Source organism: Mus pahari, chromosome 10 (assembly GCF_900095145.1).
Source record: "Mus pahari chromosome 10, PAHARI_EIJ_v1.1, whole genome shotgun sequence".
Lineage (NCBI taxonomy): Eukaryota > Metazoa > Chordata > Mammalia > Rodentia > Muridae > Mus > Mus pahari.
In genome coordinates, this window is record NC_034599.1 from 98,942,291 (window position 1) to 98,967,756 (window position 25,466).

At 44.4% G+C, this 25,466-nt stretch overlaps 1 protein-coding gene across 2 annotated transcripts in view; it reads right to left on the bottom strand.

Moving 5' to 3' along the window:
• The window catches only part of Col6a6 (collagen type VI alpha 6 chain), a 136,380-nt gene that overhangs the window by 76,372 nt on the left and 34,542 nt on the right, over window positions 1–25,466 (bottom strand). For both annotated transcript variants that reach the window (XM_021207057.2, XM_029543458.1), the window contains exons 2-10: window positions 23,475–23,572; window positions 20,381–20,977; window positions 18,348–18,968; window positions 16,748–17,308; window positions 15,443–16,000; window positions 12,450–13,025; window positions 9,092–9,661; window positions 2,074–2,417; window positions 1,875–1,953 (exon numbers count right to left, since the gene is read on the bottom strand). In XM_021207057.2, coding sequence (XP_021062716.1) covers window positions 1,875–1,953; window positions 2,074–2,417; window positions 9,092–9,661; window positions 12,450–13,025; window positions 15,443–16,000; window positions 16,748–17,308; window positions 18,348–18,968; window positions 20,381–20,977; window positions 23,475–23,535 — 3,967 coding nt within the window. In that variant the 5' untranslated portion in view covers window positions 23,536–23,572. The remainder of the gene's footprint in view (window positions 1–1,874; window positions 1,954–2,073; window positions 2,418–9,091; window positions 9,662–12,449; window positions 13,026–15,442; window positions 16,001–16,747; window positions 17,309–18,347; window positions 18,969–20,380; window positions 20,978–23,474; window positions 23,573–25,466) is intronic.

Sequence of the window (25,466 nt, forward strand, 5' to 3'; positions counted from 1 at the left end):
GGGCATTTGACTTTTAAAATTTAATAAACAGATTCAAGCCCCAATCTACAAGCATTAAATTATAGAGCTACACATGGCTATCAGCTCTTTTCTCATCTTGTCTTGTTGCATATGATGACTGCCTGGTCTTTACGATACTATGTGATCTAGAACTAAAGCAGCCTCCTGGGTCAAGAGATCATCAATGAATATATCATACATACATATATAACACACACACACACACACACACACACACACATGCATCCAGGAACAGGGGTACTTCTTGTCATGTTGAGATCTCTGTGATGCTTTTCAAGGGATACTACTGCCATCATTCCTTTATCCCTTTCTCAAAGATTCTAAATTTCTGAGCTACATATATGTCTAGCTTCTGAAGTTGATACACTTGGAACTCTAGCCACTCTGAAATGCTTCCCACACTTTTAACACCATTGGCAAGAGCTAGTATCCCCTCCCCTATACACACACTCACATATGCAAAGGACTGAGATAAGTAAAATCTCCATGATGACAACAAAATAACGCCTCTTCCTCAATGTTAATTAAAATCTGTTTAGAGCTCATAAACAAAGACCAAGATTTGATAGAATAAAGAGAAGGCAGCTTCAGAGAGGGTTAAATAAAAGCCTTCTCTATATGGCTGTAAATCCAGAGAACTCTGCAATTTGTTTAAGGTTAAGGGGAGAACTGAGCAGAAAACACAGATTCTGGAGAGGCAGGTGTACTAGAGCAGGCTCCCGGAGGCAGAGCCTAAGAGGGTAAGGGTTTGGACACAGCGTGTTGAAAAGTCCTCAGAAGAAAGGGGGTGAAGGAAAGATTGCTCATGCAGCACATGAACAATCCCCTAGTTTTGAACTTGACCTTGGAGAGTCCTGGAGCATAAATCACAGCCCTGGTGTCACTTGAAACCAAGATCCAATTCTTTGTACAGTCGAAGGGGGAAGTAGGGAGTAACTCTCCAATGCTAATTCTCCAGAGAACACAGCTCTGAGTGATTGACATGTGGGTGACCTTGTTGGCAGCAGAGATGTGGATGGAAGAGAAGCAGTACCCACTTATGGGAGACTGGTCCCGCTCTAGTCAAGTCAGGACGCGTGGTTGCTTTTGCCTCTACTGACCCATATTTTAATTGGACCCAACAAGAAGTCAGACTGGCTGATGGTTCTAAAAGTGAGATGCCTGGCTCCAGAGCTCTGAGGCTACACGAGCATCATGGTTTGTCCTTCTGTGCTCTGAAGGAAGGAACTAATTAGAAAACCCCAACACCGAGGCCACTTGCCCAAAACAAAAAAAGGCTTGCAAGTCTGGAAATGGTTAGTGTTAGAAGGAGTCTTCCCATGATCACGTTTCTTGGTTAAGGAGACTCTTCCTGTCACACGCATGTGACAAAGTAGCAATGCTAAACAACTCAGGGTGAGATAGTAAGGCACTTCCTCCAGAAAAGGTTTTGAAGAGCAAATCCTAAGAGGAGGTGAGGCAAGGGCCATAGTTTATGTCTTGTTTTAGACCCATGGACCAGGAGAGGCAGTGAAAGACCAAAGTATTCTGAGAGAGCCTTTGCTCTACGGAGCCCATTCAGCAGAGAAAAACTGGGGTTGACTGGAGTCGGTAAGAAATTCAGGGGTCAGTAAGGTACCTGGAAATATCGCAGCCAGAGTTGACTTCTGAGATTATAAAATTAATAAGCAGCCAAGCATAGTGGTGCATGTCTGTGATCCTAACACCCAAGAGGCTAGAAGAGGGCTGCCCTGAGCTTGAGACCCATTTGGGTTATACCTCCAGGCTAGCCTGGGCTACAAAATAAAACCCTACTTAAATAAGGAAACTCTTAACCCTGTTCCTGCCCCCCGCCTCCACTCCACATTCAGTACCTTCCTTTCTGAGTTCGTCAGACTTCTGTTCAAGTTTCTCAACGCCATCATCCAATCCATCTGAAAATAGAAGGACCACCTAGGGTAGATTTTAGGAAAAATGAGGAGAAAAAAAAAAAAACTTTAGCCACAAGCTCACTGAAAACCACAGACCGACACACAAGCTAAAACCACAACACACACACTAAAGTCACTTTACCTTCCCACGAGCAGCTGACTTATTCTGAAACGTATCCCACAGAGAACTCAGCAGGTTGGCATTGAGGCGAGATGGGCCATTCACTTTGACAGCCTGCAGGCTGTTCAGTATGTTCTCACTGTAGATCTCAAACTTGGAAGGGTACCTTTCCATAGCGTTCGTCACTTGAAAAGCTATGCTCACCTGGGTCTCTGTGCCCACCTCACAGCTTACCCCATTGAGGGAGCTGATGGCACGCAAGAGGTCTTGGAGGTAGGACCCCATCCAAGACTGACCCCATCCAAGAGTCTGCCCTCTCTGCTGGCTTGAGAGATCAAATCCAACCACGACATCCACAAAGCAATCTAGGATCCAAGGGGAAAGTGAATCTTGTTAGACTAACACTTTACTAATGTGACTCTGATACATGTCTGGTCTAGGGACCAAGAAGCCGTATTTCTGTTCTAGCCATAAAGTGGAAAGCAGGGGGGAAACATGGATCAGGAAAGAGCCACACCCATTTTTCTATAAGCTGTAGAAGCATAAACATTTTCTTCAGTTGGTATAAAATCTGTACTATTCTCTGACAATTAAGTACTAAACGATTCTATTCTAGTCACTACAAATACACTGTAATATGTGCTGTCTCTACTGTATCCCTAAGGCACCTTGTGGTAATATTCTAAAACACATTCATATAGCACTGCTTAACAGCTGAGGTCACTGACAAATGTTAAATTATAATAGGAGCGAGAGAAAAGGAAAAACATTTCAACGGAGAAAAGTCATTTAGAACCTTAAGAAGTCACAGAAAAGTTTTGATCGATTTCCTTTCTAGAAGCATGGGTCAATTTGGATTGCCTTTAACATCCACCCAGAGAGGAAGTCAATGTTCAAAGAAAAAAATCGTTTAGATCTTGCTGTAAGTCCTACAGGTGAAGAAGAGACTGGTAATCCAATTATCCATCTTGTTCGTGTCAAAGATGGCACTGCCTTTGGGAGCTCAGCCAGACCGGGAGCAAGGCACTGCCATCCGGGATTCTAGAGACTTAGAGCATTTAAAGGTCTTTGCTGTTGCCTTATGAACTCCAGGGAAGTTTCAGCACTGGAGACATTTGGATGGGCTTGGTATTTTAAGCTGAGTGCCCTAAAGGCAGATAACTCAAGGAGGATAAAAATCTTACAGCATACACGCTCTTCTCTCAAGAATGTCTAAGCCACTAAACTCACTCCAACTTTAGCCTGCCTTCTCAACACATGTGGTTTGTTCGGTAAAATAAAAAGAAGTACTTGGCTTAAATCAGTTTTCTTTTCTTCTTTTTTTAAATCTGTAACTCCTTTTTTTTAATTAGATATTTTCTTTATTTACATTTCAAATGCATTCCCAAAAGTTCTCTATACCCTCGCCCCCGCCCTGCCCCCCTATCCACCCACTCCCACTTCTTGGCCCTGGAGTTCCCCTATACTGGGGCATATAAAGTTTGCAATACCTAGGGGCCTCTCTTCCCAATGATGGCCGACTAGGCATCTTCTGCTACATATGCAGCTAGAGACATGAGCTCTGGGGGTACTGGTTAGTTCATATTGTTGTTCCATCTATAGGGTTGCAGACTCCTTCAGCTCCTTGGGTACTTCCTTTAGCCCCTCCATTGGGGGCCCTGTGTTCCATCCTATAGATGACTGTGAGCATTCACTTCTTAAATCAGTTTTCAGACCATTTACGCGTGTGTGTCTGTGTGTGTCTGTCTGTGCATGTGTGTACATGTGTGTATTTCTGTGTGTCCGTATGTGTCTGTGTGTCTGTATGTGTCCATGTGTGTTCAGGGATGCCTCTTCATGCTATCTCCCACACACGTATATCAGTTGGATATTTTTAAGTCTCCGAAGCAACAACAACAAAACCAGATTCAATGTTTAAAACATAGGTTGGTGACTTAAGTCTTTTTTAAGACAAGATCTGAGTGTGGAAAGAGGAAAGCCTTGCTTGATCACCAGTTTCACGCAGAGATTTGATGCTGTCAAAAAGTCTAGAAAGCTGGCCTTCTACTTCGATGCCTTTGACTTTCTTCTTGGCTACTCAGAAGGCAAGATGGAGGCAGAGACAGGAAGCATCAGAAATCATCATGTCTTTTCCAGAACTTTCATGTGCACTTCTCCTTAGACTAACAGTACTTTAACCCATCAACAGAAAACCGGGTGACAAAGCCAGCCCATAGCCAATTTGGAAAGGCATATATACCAGCAGAGACACTGTAATGATACCAACGGACCCTGGAATAGTTCCCTACAGAGAATGAGCCTTTAAAGCATTTCATCTAGATGCCAAAAACACAATCTAAGTTCCTCGTGTTTAATTAAAGTTGGCAAATGATTCCAAAATATGATCAAAGGAAGACAAGTTGGTGAGGAAGTCCAGGCCGAGCAGATACATGCCTAAGTGTAGTGCCAGATGAGGTGAAGCCAGAAAGAGAGTGCTTGTGCGTTGGTCCAGAAGGCTCTAAGAACAGATGTGAAATCAGGGGAACTCGAGGCCCAGGCTGTGCTTCAAAGGGAATCTGCCAGTGGTGATTCAAATCTACTGGAGCCAGGGGTGGTTTGAGAAGTGAGCCAGGGAGAAGGAGAAGGTTGATTTTCAAACAGAGGTCATGAAGAGTTAAACTCGGGTCACAGGGCTGAGAATAGGAAAGGAGCCATGAAAGCAAAGGAAATTAAGAAAGCAGCCAGAGTGGGGGCAACGGGGTGGGGATGGGGATGGGACAGCAAAGGGAAGAATGAAGGGCGGCCATGCTACCCGAGGCGGTGGTCTTCCAGCAGCCATGTGGAAATCAGGGGGGAGCTTGGAGGTGGGGAGATGAAGCTTCAGTCCTCCTCTGTTGGGCAAATCTCTTACCCTCATGGAAGATTACTTTCCTTGACCATAAAAATCAAGAGATTATATGTCTCAAAAATACAAAAGGACATATTGGATGAGAGGGGGCCTGCCTGCCACAATCACCGCACCCTTTTATTCATAAAGGCCTTTAGAACTGATAGTAGTGAATTCTCAGTATTAATACTGAGGAGTCCTGGGAGCCAGAGGGATCGTGAACAGCAGAAAGCAGTCCACAGAATCAGCTAAGCAGGGCGCCTAGGGGTTCACAGGGACGGAAAGGGCAGTCATGGAGCCTGCATGAGTCTGTGACAGGCCCTCTGCATGTGTGCTGTGGTGGTTCAGCTTGGGGATTTTGTGGGACTCCTAACCAAGAGAGTGGGGACCTCTCTGATTCTTCTGCCTGCTTGAGGGACCTTTTTCCTTCTCCTGGGTTGCCTCATCCAGCCTTGACATGAGGGTTTATCCCTAGTCTTATTGCATACTGTTATGCCGTTTTTGATTGCTATCCCTGGGAGGGGGGGATATCCCTTCTTTTTCTGAAGGGAAATGGAGGAGTGGCTCTGGGGGAGAAGGGGAGGGAGGGAGGACTGAGGGGAGTGAGGGGAGTCTGTGGTCAGAATGTGACATGAGAAAATAAATTAAAGAGAGGAAAAGGGATACTGCTGAGGGCCACTGAGGTGGCTCAGTGGGAAGGGGACTTCTGCCAAACCTGATCATCCAAGTTCAATTCCCACAACCCATACAGGGGAAGGAGACAAATGACTCCTGTGTCCTCTGTCCGCCACAGGCTTGCTGTGGCATGCGTGACCCCTCCCAAATACTCACAATAAATAAATAAAGGCGGGGGGGGGAATCAAGAAACACTGTTGACAGGCTGAGGTACATTAATTCTCATTAATGTAGACATAAGTGGCTGTGTTCTTAAAGAAAATATCTCAGCGGGAAAAGTGGACTTGTTGGCGGTTGTTAGGTGAAGGAGGAAAGACATTTATATGGGGCATTTCCACACAGCTGCTAATGCTTTGAGTCACTGTGCACCGTGGGAGACACTTAAGCACGCTCAGGCTTTATATGGGAAACCTTAGCTCAAATGGTAATGGAGTCTCCAACTTTCCGTACATTTCATTCACAAGTAGATGAGATGGGGCTGGGGTGTAGCCCAGTGATGCTTCTCTGCCATGCATGGGGTCAATCCCTGCATCCAAAACCAAACAGGAACACCAACCAACAAGCAAGCCAAATGCGTGTACAGATCGAACCCTGGCTGACTTTGAAACACACCAATCTGCTGCCTGACCCCTGTGGTTGGGAGGAGTTTATCATTTCAGAGAGGACATCCCATAATAAGCTTGGGCATGCCCTCGGAGCTTTATCAGTGCACATTCCAGATGCATCAGCCTTCAGCTCAAAGCTTGGCTACAAAAGCCTCACATTCTTGTTTGCTGGACTAATGACTCTGGGTTTATCTTAATACGCACTACTTTAGCCTTTTGTATTCATGATTGTTTCCTTAATTCAAAAAGAAAACATTAAAAATATGTATTTATTATGGGGCAGCACATGGGGATGAGGTCGAAGGATAGCTTGCTGCAGTTTTCCTCCATACACTACGGGGGTTCCAGAATGGAGCTCAGTTGTCAGGATTGGGGGCAAGTGCCCCTCCTGGCCCAGCCATCTCGTTGGCATAACAACTACTTCTTTTAAAAATAGCTCACTACTTGGGGTTAATAATTCCCTTTAAAAAAAAAAAAACTTTCTCAAGCACTCAAGTGGAAATTAAACTGTTCTAAGATAATTTTCAACCTAATAATTTAAAATCAGTATCTCTTGTGAAATAGAGAATTAATGTCGAGGATTTGACTGGAATAATCAAATGCATTCCAAAGTTAGAACAGGGTCTAAAGCAAGATTGCAGTGGTCCCTAACCAATTTCATGACATTCAACCTTTGACCCACTCACTGGACTCTTACAAAAGATGGAAGGCTGGAGCTTGGGCAAGTACAGCTTGGAGAGAGCTATTGATGTGCTCTGAGTTTCCTCACATAGGAGAAGCAATTTCCTCTTTAGTCCAAGAAGAAGGGGATTCTCTTCCTTTTGAACTTACTTGAAACTCAAGTAGCTTCGAGTAACTTAAAAATTAGCTTTGCGTTAACTTAAGTCTGGAGACCTGAGGGATGAGACCCAGGGTCACATGTGCTTTCTTCGAGAAAGAAGCCCATCTCCAGGACTGTGAACTCCAGTGTTTATGGGGACAGCTGACTTACTGCTGTGGCCCATAGAACTGCTATGAATAATAAGCAGTAAAAAGGAACTGTTTCTGGGTCCGAGAGGAAGGGCAGACACCATCCAGAATCCAGACATACCAATCACTTCTCAAAGGAGCATCAGTGCACACATTCCCCTAAAATTGGCTTTGGTAGGGATAATAGGATGGAGGATCTGACCCACTTTAATCCCAGCCTTCTGAGGTAGAAAGAAGCACCCGGACCACACCTCTGGAGGCAGCCTAGATACAGAACATGGAATAAAGTGTCTGTCTGTCTGTCTGTCTGTCTGTCTCTCTCTCTCTCTCTCCTCCTCCTCCTCCTCCTCCTCCTCCTCCTCCTCCCTCCTCCCCTCCCTCCTCCCCTCCCTCCCCCATCTCTTTGCCCTGCCTAGCAAATCCATTCCTTCCCGGCATTAGAACCTAGTCCTTCAGAATGCCAGCATATCCTGAAGACTAGTTGAGACATTGAGCCTCAAGAACTGGACATGAACAACTACCGGATTCTTGGACTTCATCAGTAGACAGCCATTGTCGGACTAGCTGGACCACAGCTTGCAAGTCACTCTTACAAATCCCCTTTCTATATAAAGAGAGAGATTTATTCTATCAGTTCTGTTCCTTTAGAGAACCCTGACTGATACAGAGGGACTGCAGAATTCCTCGGCGGGACAGGCCAATGCAGAGTGAGGTCTGAGTACGGATCATCTCAGGAGAGCTTCTCAAAGTCGCTTTGAACCAGGAGACGCTAATGCCTACCTCACAAAGGAAAACATTCAATGCTGAAAAGCAACCTGTCCAAGAACAGATTGGCATGGAACAGCAATGTTTAGTCATGCTTTCTGTCTTGGCTGCCTCTAAATGGTCCGGTGGCTTTCCTTTCCTGGGTGGAAGTCTGTGGTTAATGTTTACCATGAGTACTCAAAATAATCACCAATCCATAGGGTGCCCTTGTAAGAAAAAGAAAAGCTATTCTTTCAAAACAAACTTTCCACCTACCAGGAAAGTGTCAAAATGTTTCTCTCTCTCTCTCTCTCTCTCTCTCTCTCTCTCTCTCTCTCTCTCTCTGTGTGTGTGTGTATGTGCACACGTGCGCATGTGTGTATGTGCATGTCTCCATGTACCTAGAGGCCAGAGGTCAACCTCCTTTGTCATTCATTCCCTTGGGTACCACAGATCTTATTTTTGGATACAAAGTCTCACATGGCCTGGAACTAATTTATTAAGCTAGGCAGACTTTCCAGCAATCCCCAGGGGTCTTCCTGTCAGTGTCTTTCCAGGCCTGGGATTACAGCCATGCATCACCACATCTGGCTGTTTTACATGGGTCTTGGAGGCAGGGTCAAAGTCCTTGTGATTGCACACAAGAACTTCACTGACTGACTGAGCTCCCCAGACCCCAAATGTGGCCATTCTTAAGAAGATAATTATTAATTTCTGTGGTAAAGTTTCAGAGTAAAGGTATAGACCTAGAGATGATCCCTCCCCACACCATCAATATGGGATCATTGCTTGCACTTAAGCCTATTGCCAGGCAACCAAAATCCATCAGACAGATCATTTTCTCTGTGACATATTCTTCAATCTCAGAAAGCAGCTGGATTGTGAACAATGGCCTCTCTCTCTCCCTCTTGCATCTTCTAAAGTCAGGCATCTCTATTCACAGAAGAGCCATGCTCCCCTGGGGGACAGTGTGAATAGAAACCACAGGGTCTCTATTTCTCTGTTTCTCATTCCACGGTTCACAAAACACACACCCTTCATATCTGTGAAAAAAAGTTCAAATTGAAATCCAGAGGCACAAATCTAAATTCTCTCCGCCACCCCCTGAGGGAGGTAAACAGTTGGAGGAAAATGTCAGTGGAGGCAGTGGGGAAATCAAAATGAAGAACTCAATACTTACTGCTTTCACCACCTGAGGTACAGATGTTCCGAACGATTCTTTTCTTCACCTTTTTTAGCTCGTCGAAGTTCTGCACGGTCAATTTTTTCTCTGCTGTCCCTGTGATCTGGACCAGCTGCTGGTCATCCACATCTCCGATGCCTACCGAGTAGATGTCCACACCTTTGTGTCTCAGCTCCTCTGCGGCCTGAGCTACCTCATCTTGGGACCGGCCATCTGTGAGGACCAGCAGCACCTGAGGGGTACCTGTGTTGATCCTGCTGCCCTTGTCTGGCTGAAAGTAATTCTTCACCTTCCTCAGAGCATCTCCGATGTGGGTGTATCCAAAGATCTGCTGGATGCCCTCAATATGGGTGGATATCTCCTTCTCCCCAGTGAACGTCCCCAGCAGAAACTCTTCCTTGTAGCTGTCGCTGAACTGTGCCACTCCTATGTGGACTCTGTTGAGGCTGACATGGAAGTCTTGAACCACCGATGCCAAAAACCCCTTCATCTTCTGGAAGTCATCCGGATGGATGCTGTTTGAACCATCCATGAGGAATACAAGGTCAACCTTTTCAATTTCACAATCTACAGAGAGGAAAGGAAATGAGATAAGACCAGGCGACTATGCTTTAACCCGCCAGGAGTAAACATCTGCAGCTCTGCAAAGAGAGTAGTTTAAAAGTGGTTTCTTATCTCATGCTACTCTGTGGTCATATTAATTGGAGAATAAATAGATACAAATGATCCTTTCATAAAGGCAGCGGGACTCATGCACCGCTAACCCATCCTGTCCTGTTGCTCTTGGCTCTGTCCCTTTGGTCATCCGCCATTTTGTTTTGACATGCTAGAGTACTGACAACTGAGCTTCTCTCAGCATCTGCAATCGTGTCCTAACCTTTCCAGAAGGCCGGGACGGTAGTTGCACAGCAAACAACATTAACACGTATCCACACAGAGACTCAAATAGAAGCAGATGGTCTGTGTTATTGACTTGGCTTCTCTGGTCCAGTTGGTCCAATAAATTTTTTTTTTCTGGTTTGTTGGGGAAAATTGTTAAAAGCATGCTTGCTGATCTCCATCTGACCTTCCTCTTTCATCAGGTTCCTCTCTCTGGTACATGGAGGCACAAATACCAGCTTAAGAAAAAGAGTGTTTTCAAGCACATAATGCAATATAGTAAGAGATAATTCTGTTTCACTATTGTAGCAAATTCAAAACAAACAGAACAGAGGTTCCTGCCAGTAGATAAGTCCTGCCTAGCACACGCTTATCTGTGTCCTTTAACAGTACGCTAAGCCCCGCCACTGAAATTCCAGGGGTCCCAATACTGACCCAATTTATTTTTTTAAATTACGTGCGCGCGCGCGCGCGCGTGTGTGCGTGTGTGTGTGTGTGTGTGTGTGTGTGTGTGTGTGTGTGTGTGTGTTTGGTGTGTGTGTGCATTAGTGAATAGGNGTGTGTGTGTGTGTGTGTGTGTGTGTGTGTGTGTGTGTGTGTGTGTTTGGTGTGTGTGTGCATTAGTGAATAGGTGTGTGGTTACATACACCCATTCATGAAGGCTAGAATGGGACATCAGGTGTTCTGACTTATTCTCCCCTCCCTCCCCATCCCTTAAGACAAGGTTTCCCTGAAATTGTAGCTAGGCTGGTGCCAGTGAGCACCAGTGACCGTCCTGTCTCGGCTCTCCATGGAGCTAGGCTTACAGGCACAACTGGCTTTTTACATGGGGCTGGACTCTGAACTCAGGTTCTCACACTTGCTCAGCCAGTGTTCTCACTCTCTAAGCCCCTCCTCAGCCTCAAGCTAATGCTCAGTATAGTTTCAGGAAAGGGTAAAGGTGGCAGATTTCCTACAGTCCAGATAAGGGAGAGGAAAACAGATATGGCAAGTAAATCCTTCAGGAATTGGTGAGCTCATCACACTGCCCTGCTCCTGGTCCATACTTCACAGCCTTTCTTGCTTCATGGGGGAAGTTTCAGTCAAAAGGTGCAGTTGTGAACTTGCTCAGAGAAGGAGAGAAGGACAGGTTAAAATTTTAGGCGTTGGTCAACAAAGGAAGCTAAGAGTGGTCCTCGTTCCTAGTAAAAACAGAGGTTGTTAGCTTGCCAGAGAAAAAGCTAGTGGCTACTTCCTAAGGAGTAAAGATCACAAAAAACAAACAAGACAAAACCAGAAAAGCTAAAACATTCTGAAAAGAAACTACACCCACATGTGGACCAACCATGATTGCTCTATAATAAAAATACTTTATTTCTTATTATTTTTTTAGAACACAAAATTGCTTATACGATTTCCCACCAACTAGTCTTCCTTTTTGGAAAGCAAATTCTGTCTCTTTTTGAGAAAAACTGTGATGGTTTGTATATGCTTGGCCCAGGGAGTGGCATTATTAGGAGGTGTGGCCTTGTTGGAGTAGGTGTGTCACTGTGGGCATGGGCTTTAATATCTTCATCCTAGCTGCCTGGAAATCAGTATTCTGCTAGCAGCCTTCAGATGAAGATGTAGAATTCTCAGCTCCTCCTGTACCATGCCTGCCTGGAAGCTGCCATGTTCCCACCTTGATGATAATAAACTGAACCTCTGAACCTGTAAGCCAACCCCAATTAAATGTCCTTATAAGAGTTGCCTTGGTCATGGTGTCTCTTCACAGCAACCCCAACTAAGACAAAGACCTTAGGAAAATAAAGTCTAAGAATTATCTTTCACTTTTGGGGGTTGGGGAGGATGTGAGCAGGGTCATACTACATAGGAGGTCTAGCCTGGTCTAGGATGACCTCAAACTGCCTTAACCTCCTCCAAGTGCTAGGACCATAGGTATGCAGCACCATGCCTAGCAAGATAAAAAGTATAAAATGGCAGCTGAATGAATGAGCAATGGATGAATGTGCACACGCGCGCACACATAGTCACAACATCCCTACCTGCCTGAAAGGAAAGATAAACACAGCAGTGCCGGCTACCCTCTGTCACAGCCCTCAGAGACCCAATACCTAGGTCTGCATTTTTGGTGAATTTGTTTGGTGCAATGGTGACGGCCCTTTGGAGGAGGCAGAGGGTGACCTTGGGGAGAAAGGCACCTACGTGGACCTGTGTTCTAACGAAGTATTTTCAAAAGCAGTGGAGTTCCCAGTGTCAGAAGGTGGAGGAAGGAGAAATGTTTTCAAAAGTTTTTCTGTTGGGGAAGAAGACAAACAAAATATCCTTGAAAGCCTGTCCAACTCTGGGATCCTACGAATGGGAAAGCCACTTCATAATATTGGCTCCTTCTCTCCTCCCAGGAAAACTTGTTCCCAAATGTGACTGGTTGGTATCTCACGCATTTGCACCACCCCCCTTTTTAATAATTAGGAGAAACTTAGCTGACGGGCCTTACCGACTTTTGAAGAGTTACAGACACTGGCTGACACATCGGAAAATATCCCCTTGAGGCCTCCGAAGGTCTCTACAAAGTAGTACTTGTCACTCGACCCTGCCATGGCCAAGAGCTCCCAGCTGTTGGCACCGGCAATGCCCACAGCCAGGACGAGAATGCCTTTGTCCCTCAGGGCCTTGGCAGTGGCGTTGAGCTTCTCCGCGTCATGAGATTCTCCATCGGTAATCACAATGAGGACTTGGGGGACTCCCTTGTTCAGACGGCTGCCCCGGGCTTCAGTGAACATGTGATCGGAAAAGGCCAGGGCCTCGGCAGTGTAAGTATTTCCACCCATGGGGTGGTCATTCTGGAGCACGGAAATCACCTCCAGCTTTGTGCCTAGTTCATCCAGGTAAAACAGCACCTCCGGGTCATCGGCATACTTCAGGGCTCCAAACCGGACCTGATTCTTGCCCACGTCAGCTTTTTTCACCAAGCCAATCATGAAGTCCTTCATGATGTTATATTCTTGATAGTCAATGCTGCCAGAGCTATCGATGACAAACACCACATCCAAGACTTCGATCCTCTTGCAATCTGAAAAAGCAGGAAAACAAACGACTGAGATTCAGTGTGGGAAGTCCCCAAACTTCCCTTCCCATGGATGGTGTTCTCTCTCTGTAGGAGCATGCTATGTATGCATCGGTTTTTTTAACTCTCCGGGACAGAGATACTGCTCTATTGTGCTGGCAGTACTTAGCAGTGTTCTAGTGAGATTTCAGAACAAGGGAACTGTGGAGGGAAACCTAGTCCAAAGGTAGGAGGAGGAATGGCCATCATAAGGCCATCAGGAGTACAGCCTTCACCTTTAGACTAAAAAGGAGAAAATCCTAACTGTATAAACTGTCCATATAATTGATCCCTTTCATATATGCTTCTATTTATACAAGTTTATTTTTAAGTTATTGGGATCTTGAGATTTCATTAATATCCCATGGGGAAATAACAAACAATAACAACCACTAGAATTTGATAACACTGTTTTTGGTTTTGTTTGTCTGTCTGTCAGTTTTGTTTTGTTTTTGAGACAGGGTTTCTCTGTATATCCCTGGCTGTCCTGGAACTCACTCTGTAGACCAGGCTAGCCTCGAATTCAGAAATCCGCCTGCCTCTGCCTCCCAAGTGCTGGATTTAAAGGCGTGTGCCACCACTGCCCGGCACCACTATGTTTTCATCATGGTTCTATGTTGACTGATTTCTGAGCCTACCTTTCTTCCGTTTTGACTTTCTTGAAACATTTACTTCCATTATTAGGATGAATCATAAAAAGTAGGTCAGTTCTCATTTAGCTCAAGTACGTTGTCCTAACATGACATTCCCATGAACTTGTTAAGCCTGAGGTCAGCACCGTGGCAACGTAGAACAGGAAAGACCTAATTTTTAATTCATCTAATGGCGCATAGCCCACCATGAATTCTAGAGCTTAACTCATCCTTTCTGGAGAAGTCCATTTCTGAGACGGTCATGTGGGCTTTATGCTGTTGGCACACACTCTCTCTTGGGGCCTTAGGAGGAGTGCAATCCAGATATTTGTTAGCTCATCCATTCTGGAGAAACGGGATTTTGAGAAAGTCCTCCCCCAGTGCCCAGCTGGTTTTCACAGTTCCTTCTTTTGCACTAAGCCACTTGCCAGCCATGTGGTGGACTGTTGAAAACACAAGAGCCAATGTACTCAACACTGACTGGAGGCCATGTATACAGAGCCAAAAATCAGATTCCTAAGAAAGGCTGACTCCACTGAAGAACTAGGTCCCTCCAGCCATCCACTGGCTGTGAAGGTCGCTTGGATTACTCAGGGACTTGGGAGTGCGGGTAGGGGAGGGTTGTTTAGCACTGGAGCCCTTCAGTGAGCTTGTACTTATTATGGATGGTACTGCCAGGAAACAAAAAACAGATGTAGGCCTTCTACCAAATGCAGAAGATCAACCACCAAACCCTACAGAAGGGGTTGAGCTAGCTAAACAACCCTCCTAGTTGGCCTTCCATCTGTATGAGGTCTTTTGGGGGGAGGGGGTGAGATGCTGGGGCTCAGCCCATGACCTTGAGAGTGCGCTAGCACTGAGCTGCTCCTGCAGCCTGGAGCTTTGGTCTGCCTGCTTGCAGGACTCTGCAGTATTATAGGAAGAGTGGCAAGTACCTATTGCCCGAGTTCACGCCCGACAGTCATGTTTTGTACAATTCTCAGCAGACAGTTCTCACAAACATTTCATCTGAGCAAATTGATGCTAAGCCATATCCTGAGTCTTTCTGCTCAGGAGGCTATGAGGTTCCTCTGTCAACTGCCTCAGCAGCTCAAGGATGTTCTAATGGCTCACGGCACATAAGGTTGGGCCCCTCATTGGAAAGCAGGGCCAACCATAATGAGACTTGAGTTCTAACATTGCCCATGGGGTCGTGTTGAAACTAGACCCACAGCTGAAGTGACGGCCTTGCGTAGCTCCCTCCTCCTCCTGTTTTGCTTTTCTTCCTCCCCTCCTGGAAACACTTCCTCAATAGACTCAAGAGCTCCTGACAATGTCCTTCCCCTTCTAGGGAACCTGACATAGAACCTGGTGACATTGAGGTTCTTAAAGGAGTAATTAATCACGTAAGGACTATGATTTGTCTGCAAATGGGAACACTATGGGACCAAATCATTCTTTTGTGCATTTATTTTTATATGGGGCATGGGGGTAGGGTGGGGTGGGGTGGAGGAGGCACTGAGTCAAGATCTTACTCTGTATCCCAGACTAGCCTGAAACTTATTATGTAGCCCAGGCTGGCCTTGAACTCATGGCCGCTTTCCTTGTCTCAGAGCTCGCATACTGTGAGTACAATTGCAAGCCACCATCCCCAGCTCTTAATTCCAAAGGTCAAAGGCGCTAAAACAAACATTTCAAGTAAGAAGCTTACAACACCCAAATACAACTAACTCTATTTAATGCAACAGTAAGTATTAGGTTGCCCACTCTTACCTTCACGGGGACTACAGATTCCCAGAACGAGATCATCTTCGATATGCTGCAGAATGTCAAAATTCTCAACATAGAAAACCATCTCTGGCTTTCCACTGATCTCCTCGAGCTGGGTGACATTGGAGCCAAATACTCCCACAGAATAGATAATCACACCTTCTTTGCGAAGGGCTAGCGCTGGGTCCCTTACTATGTCGTGAGCCTCGCCATCCGTGATGAGAATGAGGAACTTCCTGACATTGGGCCGAGCCCCCTTGTCAGGACTGAAGTACTGAGACACAAAGGTCAGGGCACTGCCTGTCAAGGTTGTTTCTCCAATGTGAGTCATTCGGTCAATGGCGTTGGCAATGTCACTTTGAGACATGAACGTGTTGAGCCGAAACTCCTCCTTGTTTTCATGGCTGAACTGAACCACGCCAATTTGCACCCGGTCAGCCCCGATCTGGGATTTGCTCACCAGGTTCTTCATAAACATCTTCATCTTGCTGAAGTTTTCAGGTCCGATGCTACCAGAGCTGTCCACCAGGAACATGATGTCCGCTTTCATGTCTCTGCAGGCTGAGTGGGAGAAATTGGAATGGTTATGTACATCACTGCATATAAAAAATTAAGAGTTCACAGGAAAACCCATGTCACAAGTAATTCTGTGTTCAAGCCCAGTGTGTATATCATAAAGATAGTTAGGCAAATAAAGAATCATTAGCAATAAAAGCCAAGACTATTCTGCTCCTTGCTAATTGGCTTAAGCATCTCAATTTCAGCACCAACTGAGGCCAGGTCATTTTTACTGTAGCAGTACTCTGAATTGTCTATCTGTAAGATGGTTGGCAAGCATCCTGGCTTTATCTATTCGGTAATGCTAAGAGAGATTCTGACTTAAGACACCAGAAATGTATCTACAAGTTACCAAATACTCTCAGGCAGTAAAAGCCATGAGTGTAAAATTACTGATACAGCGCTCCGAAGAAATTTAGATAAGTTCACTTATAAAACATAATGTTCATCAGATAGTCATGCCCCTCTCAGAACACTTTTGACTGTATTATACATATGACACTTAATAATACACTCAGCAGGGGGCTGTGAGGAGAGGCTAATTAATACTCATTTGAGCAAAATCCCCCAAATAGCTCTGTCATTCTTTAGGTATTTATTTATACCACAATGGGGTTTTGCTTTGTCCTGGAGAGAAAATACCACACAGGTCAACAATCTCAACTTAGAAATGTGGGTCATCCGTCTAGACTAACAGCGAGCGCCCCTTTGTGAGCTGCTGTTTGAAGGTCAAGCCATGTCGTCTCCTACCTTCTTCAGCACAGATATCCTGAACCACTTGGTTCCTTATGTTCCTCAAGGCATCGAACTCATGGACGTAGTACATTCTCCTTTCCTCTCCCGCTATCTCCCGCAGCTGCGTTTGGTTGGCTTCCTTGACTCCAATCACATGCACTCGGATGTTTTCCTCTCTCAGTTTATGCGCAGGCTCCAGGACACTGTCCCGAGACATGCCATTGGTCAGAACCACCAGGTGACATGGCACTTTGCTTCCTCGTTCCTTCTTTGCTCTTTGCAACAGCTTCAGTGTGAAGTTCAGGGCTGCCCCCGTGTTGGTATCCCCGCCCATCTGCCTGATGTTCTCGATGGCCTTTCCCAAGTCAGGCTTGTTAGTATACTTAGAGATCTCAAACTCCAAGTCCCAGGTGTCGGCGTACTGCATGGCCCCTACTCGCACCTTGTGGGGAGCAATGTTGAACATGCCCACCACCTCTGACAGGAAGGTCTTCATTTCATGGAAGTCTGTGGGCTGGGTGTTCCCTGAACCATCAATGAGCAGATAGATATCGGCTTCCTCTGTGTCCACGCAGGCTGAAATGGAAACAAAAAGTTGAATGTGGCATCTGGGGCAAATGTGAGAGAGATGGGAAGGATAACTATCATAAGCATCTATGGAAGGAAGATAGAAGTGACTTCCCGGCATCAAGGGCTTGCTTTCCCTAGCTTGCTTTCCTGATGGGGGCTTAGCATCAGTTGGATGAAATGAGTTGTTTCTGATATCTTGAGGCTATAACCTTAATCCTTTGCCATAAATAAGGATAAATATATGTATAAGAATATTAGAAATTTCTCTTTGCAACTTGTTTTTCTCCATGAGTAAGTAATATTTGGAGGGAAAGAAAGATAACGTGGAATAGAGGGCGTGTAGCAGGATACTGTGAGCATGTGAGTTCTCTTGCCTAGAATCTAGAAAAAATTATTTACTTCTTGCTTACCCCTAGTTCTGAGTTCCAGTGGGGATGTGGTTAGTGAGCTTGAGTGTAGGACACTGTGACACAGTAAATAAGCTATACATAATTGTTGCATAATGTATACAAATATGTTTGCATATACATAGATATGGAAATATTTGTATAGCACCTATGGGTACATATGTACAAGGCAAACACTGTGTACATGCAAATATACAATCTGTTCTCTAAGTGTGCAGGCAGTAAAGTGTTAATCTGTCTTCGATACAAATCATGTTGCTAATTTATTCTCTAATTTGGACTTGGGGTTAAAGGAAGAGAAAGGTGAATAAGAATGAACTACAGGGAAGACCAGGGGAGCTGGAGTGGCAAAAAATGAAAACCAGTGAAAGAGGCAGAATAGGAAATGATTCCAGGCTGTGTTGAAGTAACTGGTCCAATTAAAGCCATGCCAAGGAGGAAACCCTTCCCCCAGGCTCACGTGACAGGAAATTTAGTGTCCTCCGAGCTGGACTTCCTAGTATCCAGCTAAACTGAAACTTGAGAATTATCATTCTGCCTACCCACTTCAGCGCCCAAGAGTCCCTTCTGTATATATAACACTCAAAGGACAAGAATAAAGGAGGCTCTAGAATGACCTTCTCCCAGTAAGGCTTTACCAGATTTGAGGGTCTCAGTCCGTTCTGAGAAGACAGAGACCGTGTGCGTGATTTGGTTCCGCAGCTTCTTCAGGAACGTCTGGTTGTGGGTGGCCAGCTCAGAGAAGTTACCCAGTCTGGAGGTGAACTGCTCCGCAGGGTGGGATGCGATCTTCGCCAGCTCGTCTGGGTTAGCCCCCTCTATGCCCATGGTAAAGATGCTCACTCCCTCCCGCCGGAGGTTGACAGCTGCCTTGGTCACATTGTCTTCTGAAGCTCTGTGGCTCACCAGCACGGCAATCTGAGGGACCCCTTGGTTCTTCCTACTGCCCCTCTGTGCACTGAAGAGTTCCTTCCTAGTCTTTCTGAGGGCAGCTCCGGTGTAGGCCTGCCCTACTTGAGGGGACAGATCCTGTATGTGCTGCAAGACCTCTGTCTTGTTGATACCCGTGCTCAGAGAACTGATAACCCTTGTCTCATTGCTATAGGTCACCAGGCCAACCCTCATGCAATTTTCCTTTACATCCAGGGCAGAGACGCTTTCGCTCAGGAATGCTTTAAGATGATCTAGGTCCTCTTGGCTGCCATTGATGGCCATATCCAACAGGAACACCACATCAGCCACAGAAGGGCCTTGGCAGGCTGTGTGGGGAAAAAGAAATGAGTCAGCATTGTTATCACAGGAGGATTGGCACCTCTACTGAGCATCATAAGACATATAGAACATATACTTGAGCTCAGCTATGTAAAGGAGGTATGATGTGATTATTTATAAATACTATATATATATATATATATATATAATTTTATAAAATAATAAAGTGATGTTTAGTGTTTATCTCATAGAGTTGGCGTAGATATTAAATAAATAATATACCTAACATGGAGACTGGTAGATATAATTCATTCAATAAACACTAATTAAATGTGAAAATCATTTAGGTATCACCTTTATTATATTCAGCAGCTCAAACCTAAATATCGCAAAGGAACGCTAAAGGGAGCATCTTCAATTATTTGGGAAAGACACTAATAGAAAAGATCCATATTTCCAAAAGTGCCACAGGAAAGCATTCTGTATTATCAATTGGTCATCTCAAGCTGATTTAACTAAAGGAGCAGACTGTGGAGAACACAGAAGCTAATTCAGAATCCAACAGCAGAATAAGCAATGTGGGGTCCAGGCTACCTGACTAGACACCAGGGGACTTCCCTCAGCTCTGGCCACACGTGGCTGCTTGGCAATGGGCAGAACATACCACTTAAATTCTTTTCCTCAGAGTAAGATTTGAATAACCAGAGGTTGGCTTCGGCCTTGGCATTCTGTGGTTATACTATGTACTTCTCCAGAACCAAATTTGTTTCCATTAAACCAGTTATAAACCTACAGCAAGAACCACCTAGGGAGGTGGCTGAGAGGGACTTGGGTGGTAAGGAATTTTTTTATTTGCACAAATTTTAAATCCAGGGCTAAATAGGCCATGAAAAAACCCAAGGCTGGTGGGATTCTTTTTTTTTTTTTTTTTTTATGGCCACAATCTCTGTATCTTCTTGAACATGTAGAGATATTTAATACCTGAAAAAGCCACCCATTGGAAGAAAGGGGTATTCACAGGACTTTAATTCTCTTCCCACCTTGATTTTTCAAAACCATTTTGACATTGGTCCTATGCACAAAGCCTAGCTCACTGTCCTGCTAAATCTTGTTATCACGTTGGCATACTTAGAAGAACTGCTTCCATCAAATTGGCCTGTGGGCATGTCTCTGGAGCCTGTCCTTGATTGCTAATTGATGGAGGAGGACTTGGCTCACTGTGGGCAACACCATCCCTAGGCTAGTGCAAGTATATAAGAAAAGTAGATGAGTAAGCTAGAGGGAGCCAGCCAGCAAGCAGTGTCCTTCCAGATTCTACTTCAGTCCTTGATTGAATCTCCACCCTAACATCCCTCCACAATGGACTGTAAACCTGTAAGTTAAAATAAACCCTTTTCTCCCTACTCTGTGTTTGGCCAGTGTCTTATCACAACAATACAAAGAAAATTAGGCCACCCACCTTCTACAATAATGTCATCGGCCATTCCTTCCCTGTAGTGAGTCACATCCTTGATGATCTGTGTCATGTTTGGGGCAAACACGCTGAGGTCTCTGACAGTCCTGAGATTGAAATGGAACTGAGAGGTGGCCATGGCCTTCAGGTTTTCCTCAGAAGCCTTCTGCACCCCCACAGAGATGATTTTCACCCCATCTTCCCGCAGGGCCTTCGAAGCCGCTTCCACATCATCCTCAGACTCCGCTGAAGCCAGCACTACCAGGATTGGGGGGAACTGTTTCTTGTCTCTTCCGTTTGTGGGAGCAGAGAAGTAGGTCCTGTGAGCCTCCTGCAGGGCGTTCCCTATCTTCAGGGAGCCACCGATGAACCCGAAGTTCTTCTTCAGGTGGTTCAGCATGGGGTTCCTGTTCTTGAAGGTGCCCAGCTGGAACTCATTGTGGAGAGCATCACTGTACTGGGCCAGGGCCACGCGGTACTTGTTGGCCTCTATGGGGAGGCTGCTGATCATCTTGTGGATGAAAGTTTTCACAAGAGGAAAGGACTTAATCCCTAGGTGATCTGAACTGTCCACCAGAAATACCACATCTGCATACTCAGGGCCTATAAAATCATAACACAGCAAAAAGTTTTAGAAATTTTCTGCCATGTTTAATGCCAACTACACACACACACACACAAATAGAAAGTTAGTGTTTTTTTAAAAAAAAATTTTAATATCTTCCTGACAAATTGAACAGGATAGTTTAACACCATATAATCCCTCAGGAAAAGGAGTGTTTGTTTCTTGGTTCGAGTGTTTTAGACAGCTTCTCATTTGAAAGCTTTGGAACAATGAGCACATTTTGCAAACAATTAGCTAACTGGGAATAGGTAAACTTAACAAAGTAAAACAGCAAAAAATAATAAAAGCAGTTTATTCTTTAATGGGCAATTTCCTCCTGTACTCTCTATTGAGTTTTGGAGGTGGGCACATGCACACATGTGCACACACCCACACATGCACACATACATCAAAACACAGAACCTATTCATTTGAATCAGACTCCATCAAATTGATTAGAACTCTGAAACCTGAGCATCTTTCACTGTGATTCTCACTTAAGTGGTGTCTCGGGTTATCTGATGAATTTGCAAACATTATTTTTGTGTTACAAAGTGTTGAGTTGATGAAGCTTGAGACATCATGAATATACAGGATTGGCTTAGTCTGCAGGAAAGTTATTTCTAATACATTCAGTAAGTTATATGAATGAATATCATGATTGATAAATTTATCTTCTCATATACAAGATATGATGGTATCAAACAACTTGAGGTGAGAAATAGGATTACAATCTTAGTTTCTATTGAAGCATATTTTATGTTGGAACACAAAAACCTTTCTGAACTTTAAGCAATTAATTTGCAAGCTGTAAGCATGTCTCTGGAGCCTTTCCTTGATTGCTTATTGATGGAGGAGGACTTGGCCTTTCATTCATACACACACACACACACACACACACACACACACACACACACACACACGTATATGAACAAAAAGAATGACACAGTCTCATGTTTGCCAGGCTGGCTTTGAACTCTTGATCTCCTGCCATCACTTCCCAAGTGCTAGAACTACAGGCATGTGCCCATCGCAATTCTATTTTTTTACCTTATAGAAAATCATAGTCTAAGCTAGTTTCACTTACTGACAGATTTTTGTCTGGTCTGTGAACTTTCAGCACTTTATCATCAAGGAAGACAGGTAAGTTTTATGTGCTTGTGTGTGTGTTCTCTGAGACCATGCAGTGCAGCTGGATTATATGATAGGAAGCCTGCCTGTCATCAGCTTCTTCTATGAGCGTTATTAAGTTATCCAACATACATTAGCCCCAGTCTCCTCTGCCTTAAAACATGGAGGTTCAATTAGCAAATACCCAGGCTATCGCCTCACTTCCTGTTATCACAAATGATTACTAGATAAATTCCTATCAAGTCATACTAGCTCCTTTTTTTTTTTCTGCTGTTACTAAGAAAGCAGCTCTGGCTTCCATCATTCAGTTTCTTGGAGCATCTGACCAGAACTCAAAGGATAAGTTGAACCTTTCTTATCTTTCAGGTGATTTCATCCCCAGCAATCTGAGACTCTTGACTTGATTACAGAGCCAGAAACATTCAGGGGAAAAATGAGCAGAGGGCCAGTAGGACCTTCTGCCAAGGGAAGACTGGTTGGTCCAGCCAACCCTACTCAGGGAGGATTGTTTTATGGCCATAAGTGACCTTTCTCCTCATGCATAAGCGCCTACATCTTGTGTAGGAAAGACATATGGTTGATTATCCATGAGATAGTTCAGGTCCTTTATCACGTCTAAACTATGAAGTGTGTGTGTGTGTGTGTGTGTCTGTCTGTGTGTGTGTGTGTGTGTGTGTGTGTGTGTGTGTGTTTGTGTGCAGGGGTGGAAATTGACTCTTCTTAAAAAGCTTAAGGCTCAGAGAGACAGCAGATGATATTTTGGGGGCAAAGTCTAGTTTATCTGCATAAAACACATTTCAAGATTAGAATCCTAGAGGAAGCTATAAAGCCAGTGTATGTAGTCCTGGACCTCAGCCGGCCAGCACCTATACCAACTCCTTAAGCAGGGCTAGAGGAGGCGGTGGAGGGTGTTTTGAGCTTCATTTCAGTGGACATGAGTTACTGATCTCACAGTGACAGCTAGGAGCTCTCTCCGGGGTAAACACAGGCATGCTTTTATAAGCATAAGTCAAACGAGCTGCAGCGGCAGGCAGCAAATCCACACATTTAGCTCAAGCAACATTTTTAGTCTAGTCAATTAAAAACAGAGACATTCTGAATTTTCCATTGCTTAACCTAACAGAATTCCCAAGGAATCCCAGAATAGGTTGAATTGAGGACAAAAGGATTATGTTCTTTTATTTTATCAGTAGCCCAGGATTTCCAAAGAACACAGGGTAACTAAAAAAAGATAAAACTTTGTCCCCACATCCTCACTGGCATTGAAAGTGAAGCAAACGCCCTAACTTCAGCAGCTTACACGCGTTTGCTAGCTAGTGAGTATAAGGAGGATTATGAAAAGGAAGTGCTTCCGTTTCTTCTTACCAGAATCTTGGTTCACACACATGTGGAAACAAGTCATTGTCAGGAACAAAACCAGCAGCATTTTCAAATTGCAGACTGAAGAATTCCCAACTTGAAAGCTGAAGGGCAAACATGGAAAAGCGTGTGAACGTTATCTGTGCATCAGGATTCATGCAGGTGACAGCAGATAAAATTATACAGTAAACTCTGTGTGGTGAAGGGCATTGCATAGCGAAGGCTCACTGGCCTTCTAAACTGTGAGGCGCCTTGGAGGAAAGGGAGGCTCCCTCACAGGCATGCTTTCCTGGTTCTCGGACCTTGAGAAAACATGAGATGTTGGGCAGTCAATGGAAGTGGCCAGATGCACTGTGTTCCCATTAGTCTTTCCCCATGTCCAACAGCACCCTATCTACTTGCCACCATGACACGGGGAGTTCACTGCGATGAGTTCTAAGACTGCTATGATGGCTATGTCTTTATTTATATTTTTAATTCTGGAACAGGGTCTCTGGCCTTGAACTCAGAGATCTCCCTGCCTCTGCCTCAGAGTGCTGAGGTTACATGCCCAGGTATGATTTCTCTCCTATATTCTTTTTTTAATTCTCAACTTTAAACTTTATTATATATTTAAAAGCATGCATATTTAAAATATCACACACCAGAGTTAACCAGACCCAAAGATTATACAGCTCAGTGACCTTCTTTTATACAGTTAGAGTAGACAATTGGAACAGAAGTTTTACAGCCTCTTATCAGATTTTATACTTTCATTATTGAATGCGTTTTATATGCGTATCTACTATCAAACCCAAACTCCATGACAGAATTATAACTAGAAAAGCCATTAGCCTCATATCCTTTCATAACTGGTGTTTATAATGCCCATTCAGTCCTTCTTTGTCCCCAAACAGTTGCCTTCCTTATTCTCTTCATGTACACGTGTCTGCACATATACACATACTATTGGTTAGATTCTACATACAAGGAGAGCATGAGGTTTCCAAGACTGTGATTTCACTTAATATTATGCACTCCGAGTCCATTCATTTTCCTGTGAATTTTGTGATTTCATTTTTTACAGGCCTGAATAGTATTTCTATTGTAAATATATTTTATGTATTTAATTTGTATTATCCATTCATTTGTTAATGACCAGTTAGGTGGATTCTAATGATTTGCACTTTATTCTTAAATCAAAGAGGAGGAGGAAGAGGAGGAGGAGGAGGAGGAGGAGGAGGAGGAAGAGGAGGAAGAGAAAATTGAGCTGTGTGTTGAAGATGGACTCTCACACCTTAGAATGGGGAACTGTTTGTATCCATCTGCCAGGATCCACACAAAGCAAGGGTCTCACAGTTCCAGCCCAGCCTAGAGCATTTCTGTCTACCCTGGAATGCCCATCATGGAGTTAGAGAGAATGTGAGATGTATTACAAATAAATATAAGCACATGGAGCTTTTTCCATAATTTTTCCACTAAGTAAAGAGCAAGCTGTTCCATTTTGAGACACTATTATTATTTCCATGTCCAGCCTAATTGCTACCTAAATATAAATCTATGGCCCCTCCACTCCACTTCAAGGTTCCTCTCAAACTTAGCATTTGCATAGTCAGAAAATGGACTTTTGACTGAGGAATTCTATCCCTGTTTCCCTGCCTGCTCCAATGTCCCTTTGATATTATCCAACTTGAGACTTTGTTGCAGTCCTTCATAAGAGTCTAGATAATTCACATTTTGGAAGCTATGTCAATCGTCAGTCATAGTCAAGTGGAAATGAGTGGGCTGGAACTGGGCTCCTAAGAGGCCATTTTAGCCAACCTTTTCAGTCAAAGGAGCTAAACCTTAAAATAGAAATCCCAAAGTAAATATTATCTGCATATGCATTTTCCTACTAGTGTGTATAAACAAATTCTGTGTGTGTATGTGTGTGTGTGAGAGAGAGAGAGGGGGGGAGGAGGGAAAAGGAGGAGGAGGAGGAGGAGGAGGAGGAGGAAGGAGGAGGAGGAAGGAGGAGGA